The sequence below is a fragment of the Brassica oleracea genome, chromosome C1, assembly GCF_000695525.1.
Source record: "Brassica oleracea var. oleracea cultivar TO1000 chromosome C1, BOL, whole genome shotgun sequence".
Classification (NCBI taxonomy): domain Eukaryota; kingdom Viridiplantae; phylum Streptophyta; class Magnoliopsida; order Brassicales; family Brassicaceae; genus Brassica; species Brassica oleracea.
Genome location: NC_027748.1, coordinates 39,519,443 through 39,524,457, shown reverse-complemented (window position 1 = coordinate 39,524,457; position 5,015 = coordinate 39,519,443). Strand labels below are relative to the sequence as shown.

Here is a 5,015-nt window from a genome sequence, read left to right as displayed (position 1 = left end):
TTGCATTTACTTGCATTGGGAGCAATGATTTGAAATGCCTTGTAAAGAACATTACTTTGCACCTGAATAGCTTATGCACCTCTCAAAAACACTTGTATGCTTCGAGCCTTGAAGACTCTTCCTGAAACTTGTTGATTGCTGAAACTCAGTCTTTGAAGCCAACTACAACCTTATTTGAACTGAACGAACTTAATGCTTCTTGCTCATGGTCCCTTGTGTACTGAGTCATGGCTATACACACTTGAGTTGTCACATCCTTTATGCCAATCTTATTTTGACAAACTCTAGTGGTAGACCACTCCCAAAACCTTTCCCTCCTTTTAAGCTTTCATTGTTTGATGAGTGAGGCCTTCTTCGGAAAGTCTTACATGTGCATAATGTTGAGAGTATCAAGAACGACAATGCTTGATCTTCATTCTTGCTAAATTGTGCACTCTATTGTCTAGCTATAGGTGGGGGGTGAGAGAGAGTCTCGCAATATTTCATGAAAAATAGAAGAGTAAGAAGACGAAATCCTACCAAGCAAGGACTAAGAAGCAAGAACTTACCCCAAAGACGGCTGTGGCGCAAGACTTCCTTACTCACTAGGAATGGTACTCTACGGAAACGCCGAGAAATCGCTAGCACCTGTTTCACCACTGCTTCCCCAAGGAAGGACACCGGACGAGCCACATCTAAAAACAAAACCGATCATCGACAAATCAACAACCGCAGGAGAATGAAGTACAGAAGACAAGACTTACCGACGGTACGCCAGAACGTAGGGTAAAGGACGGGTTCATGAATCTTCATAAATGCGTATCGGCTGTTCCAGTTATTCCCAAAGGGGTAGTTACCCCTGGTACCTCTCGAAGGCTCCTCAACCAAAGGGGTGCCATCGCGGGGTTGAAGATGATAGAATCCGGGCATGATCATCAGCGGGGCAAAGTAATAGGAATACATAACCTCATGTATCCCGATGTCGAGGCCATAGAGCTCCCCAAGTACTTGGATCGACATTAGAGTCCTCCAGGATAAGGGAGTAAGCTGAGAAGGGCAGAAACCAAAGAACGATGATATCTCATCCACGAGTGACAGAATGATCCCCCGAAAACATGCCACCAAGTATGCCTCAAAGAAGGCCATCTCGCTCAGTCCTTCGTCAGCAACGTGTTCAAACTCAGAACGACTCCTCATCTGTATCGACGAATGAATTGCATATCTCCTCCGGATAGCCATCAGATCCTCCTCCTGGATCTCATAGCATGGGCCGTCATCAAGAACATATGAGCGACGTTGCTTCTAGGGCGCCATCGGGATCGCCTCATTATCAGCCTCGGGGACTTCTTCGTGAGAAGCAACAGGTGATGAAAAGGGGTCACCAAATAGGCAACGAGGCTTTACGCGACCACCTACGAGCGAGGCCGGATGAGAGGGTAAATCAGAATTCATCTTTCTCAAATCAGGGATGATCTGGTGAGAAGCGTCGTGCATCCTAAATATACGCCTAACCCTTTCCTTTTTGAAGACGGAGAAAAGGAAATCGAATATTTCCAAATCTCCTAGAGAATCCTTAGCAAAGAGCGACCGGCCTAGAACAAAGGAAATCCGATCCAGGAAGGAAAACCGCTATTCATCAGCCCTAAAGATCACGCTCCCGCTTTTTTCCGGTTCAAAGGATCCCTGCCTCATCATCTCCAGAAACTACTATCAATCTCTGGCTAAATAAAGAGGAACTGATCCTCACCTGGGTTCAGAATGAGGTCCGGGTTGAGTGTAACCCAGGATAGCGAGACCGATGGAGCGGAGTCCTGCCTAAGGGGATCCTGCTGAGAATGAGCAACCCCGGTTGACTTGAGTGCACAGTTTATTCCCCGACTTCGATGACGAAATCGAGAAATAAGGGGAAAACTGTTGGGGAAAAATACCCTGGTATCATTTCCTTCAGCCTCCAGGCAGAACCCATGCCCCCGGGTCCCCGATAAAGGAACGCTCCAGGTCCCCGCTAAAAGGAACCCTGGGATCGGTCCCAGGGACCGACATCCCTTCCAAGAAATGGAAGACTTCCGACAAGGAAAAAGTTCCATTTTTCTGAATATGGAATAGTTTAACCTAAATAAAACCGACTTCAAGACGACTATATAAGAGCTCCTAAATCCTTAAAGCAAAGAATCGACTTCTCCAAGACTTAGAGATTAATAACTAGACATCTAGAATTAGGGTTCTTATCTAATACTTTGTAACCTCACTTATTCTTGCTTGTTCTATCTAATAAAAATCTCTTCAAGCCTATATCTTCATTATCTCACTAAATCCCCACGAAACATACACAAACACTTCATAAAAACCAGCTTATCCATCGTTCCGTAGTACTCTAAAAGAGCATACACAAAAATCCCCTAACAAGGCCCATTAATCATTTGCCTTATATTCACTCCCTATTTGAAAAATTAATATTTTCTCCAATTTCACTAGTATATTCCAAAGGTACAAAACACTAGAACTTAGCCTTCTGTTATGGTTTATGTTGATTTAGTTCTTCTGAAATGCTCTCGGTTCTGGAATCTGCCTAGTCTAGTCTTGTCTTTTGTTTAAAAAAAAAGTTACTATTTTTAGTTTCGTTTGATTTCCAATAAAATTCTACCATTCATATTTTAGATTTTATGTTTTAGTTTTAAAATAAAGTGAATTAAGTAAAAATCTAAAACATGAATCTTTAAATATAAAAATAAAATCTAAAATATCAATTTTTAAATACAGACAGAGTATTAGTTGTTAATTGTTTTCATTTCTAATACAGAAAAAAGAAGCAGCACTTTGGTAGGATGTCTTGTTAACCATCAGCACTCAAGTAAAGGAAGACAACATATTGATACATATACTTCCAAGCAAAGGAACTAAGGCTTTAAGGTTTAAACCGATGCATAAACAATTGTAACTTGTAATAGAAGGAAGACAACAAGTGAAACCTAATCAAGGGGAGAGATAGAGATGTGCAAAGTCATCTAAAGATTCAAGTATGTGCCCTTGGTCTCCGTTTTCTAGCATCCAAAGGAGATGGTCAAACAAAACAACTTCACATTTCACCGTAATTACACAGCTTCCATCTTCATTACCATCATCTTCGTCGTACATCTGTTGCTTCTCCACAAGAGCGTTGAGTAGAGGGTGCTTCAGGTGTTGCTTACTGATCAAGTAAGGTTTCTTGGTACGTCCTACCAACACTGTCTGGTACAAAGATGGTGTAGTAGGGCCGCTTTGGCCGATGTCATGGAGATGGTCTTGTGGATCTCTTCTTGCGGATTGGGATCTGAGGCTTGTGTAGGAGTATGAACGACCTAGTTGTGTGGACACGCTCTTGCATCTCCTTAACAGCATCATCATTCTCATCTTCTTCATCATTGAGTCAATTCTATTTGTGTAGGAATATGAACTAACTCCCTCTCTTCTCTTTTGCTGTTTGAAGAAAATACTTGAAACATACTAAAGGGTATTAAAAGAGGAGATGGAAGGTAGGTGATACGTCTCATTTCTTAGCAGTTCAAGTTATAATTAAGTTTTTTGCAACTAATTTAATTCACTAATCTGTTGATCTTTTTCATAACACAAAACTTAGGTACAAAGACAACTGCGTGTTTATTTGACGACATTGCAACTAGTGTGAACGTGTCAACAAAAGAGAAACAGAACAAGGAGTAAGCACAGCAAGAGAGTACAGAGCGTGACACGAAGAACCTCGCACTGTTTATATATGTCCCATGTCAAGTCATTATCCATTAAACCATAGAGATGGCAAAGAACAAGGACGACATAAAGTATGCGACCGCTCAAACGAAGCAATCGGAAGACGAGGCGATTCGAGTGAGATACAAACATGGGACACCACTGGAAGGAGGCAAGATCGCAGAGTCTGAGCCTGTAGAGCTGTTCTCAAGCGCTCAAGGCATCGAAAAGGGAAAGGATCAGGCAGCGTCTGAAATCACTGGAGATCAGACACAGATGCACCGCGACGTTAAAGACGTCCCCGGAACACGTACTGACGATAGTATTCGTTAAACTTATGTAGCGGAAGTCATTTCTATATGCGTTCTTGTTTGTTGTTTTTCTTAATAAAGTACGTTTCGATCATTCATCAAGACTCTTAAACCATTACTTCAATCACTAAACTTGTAATAAACATAACATCTATACTCTTACAGTTAGACCATTATTTAAATCACTAAAACTTGTAATGAACATAACAATATCCAGAAAATTATAAGATAAAATCTCTGCTTGTAATAGATATAAAAGGGAGTGAGCAAAACATGTTCTACAGACGATTGTTTGAAACGTTAAATGTAAGAACAAGAAACATAAAGGGTTCAAGAAACAAGAAAGGGATCACAGAGATTTATGGATAAGGCACGATGACGCAGACTACTTAGATCTCTGTCTCATCTTCCTGCGCTTCCTCTTCAACCTCCTCATGCGCTTCTTCTTCCACTGCAAGAAATTAACCAAATCACAACAATGATAATATCAGTCCAACTAGTTTCGTTTTCCGTTCGAAGAAGACATGAAATGACAGAATCAAGAACATGAGTTTGTGATACTAAGCTCGTAACAAACTTTTATGAATAGCAGAAACCATAAAAAAAAGAGAGCTAGACAACAATACAACAAGACCATAGATTCCCAGAGAAGTATTTCATACCTTGGCTCTCATGGTGAATTCGCCGAACTTAGATGCGTCGTCTCTGCTCGCTGAACTTACATATAGCTAGGGTTTCCTCTTTCCCTTATATAAACTGGATAAGGCCCTGATATATCTTAAACGGGCCAGAAATTCTAAAGGCCCATGTAATGATTTAAAAGCAGGTGATAAATGGGATTGAAGACCAAAAAAAGGTACAACAAATAGTTGCTGAGAAGAAGACAACAAAGTGTTTTTTTTTTTGCTGGAAAGACGACAAAGTGTTGCTGATATTCATTAACACATACTTCCAATTTGTACGTTAACGGATGGTAATAACTCATATACGTCTTCATTCCCG

At 40.8% G+C, this 5,015-nt stretch overlaps 2 protein-coding genes and 1 long non-coding RNA gene across 3 annotated transcripts; 1 reads left to right on the top strand and 2 right to left on the bottom strand.

Moving 5' to 3' along the window:
• Positions 1-2,809: 2,809 nt before the first annotated feature.
• Positions 2,810-3,428, bottom strand: LOC106317930. The gene has a single exon (XM_013755750.1). The coding sequence runs from the start codon at positions 3,379-3,381 to the stop codon at positions 2,953-2,955; it is 429 nt and encodes a 142-aa protein (XP_013611204.1). The 5' UTR covers positions 3,382-3,428; the 3' UTR covers positions 2,810-2,952.
• Positions 3,429-3,659: 231 nt separating this feature from the next.
• LOC106317940 lies at positions 3,660-4,110 on the top strand. The gene has a single exon (XM_013755761.1). The coding sequence runs from the start codon at positions 3,769-3,771 to the stop codon at positions 4,033-4,035; it is 267 nt and encodes an 88-aa protein (XP_013611215.1). The 5' UTR covers positions 3,660-3,768; the 3' UTR covers positions 4,036-4,110.
• A 115-nt stretch (positions 4,111-4,225) lies between these two features.
• On the bottom strand, positions 4,226-4,771 carry LOC106317948. Its single transcript, XR_001265245.1, has 2 exons — positions 4,676-4,771; positions 4,226-4,464 (listed from the first exon to the last, which is right to left on the bottom strand). It is a non-coding gene; the product is annotated as an uncharacterized LOC106317948 (long non-coding RNA).
• Positions 4,772-5,015: the final 244 nt, after the last annotated feature.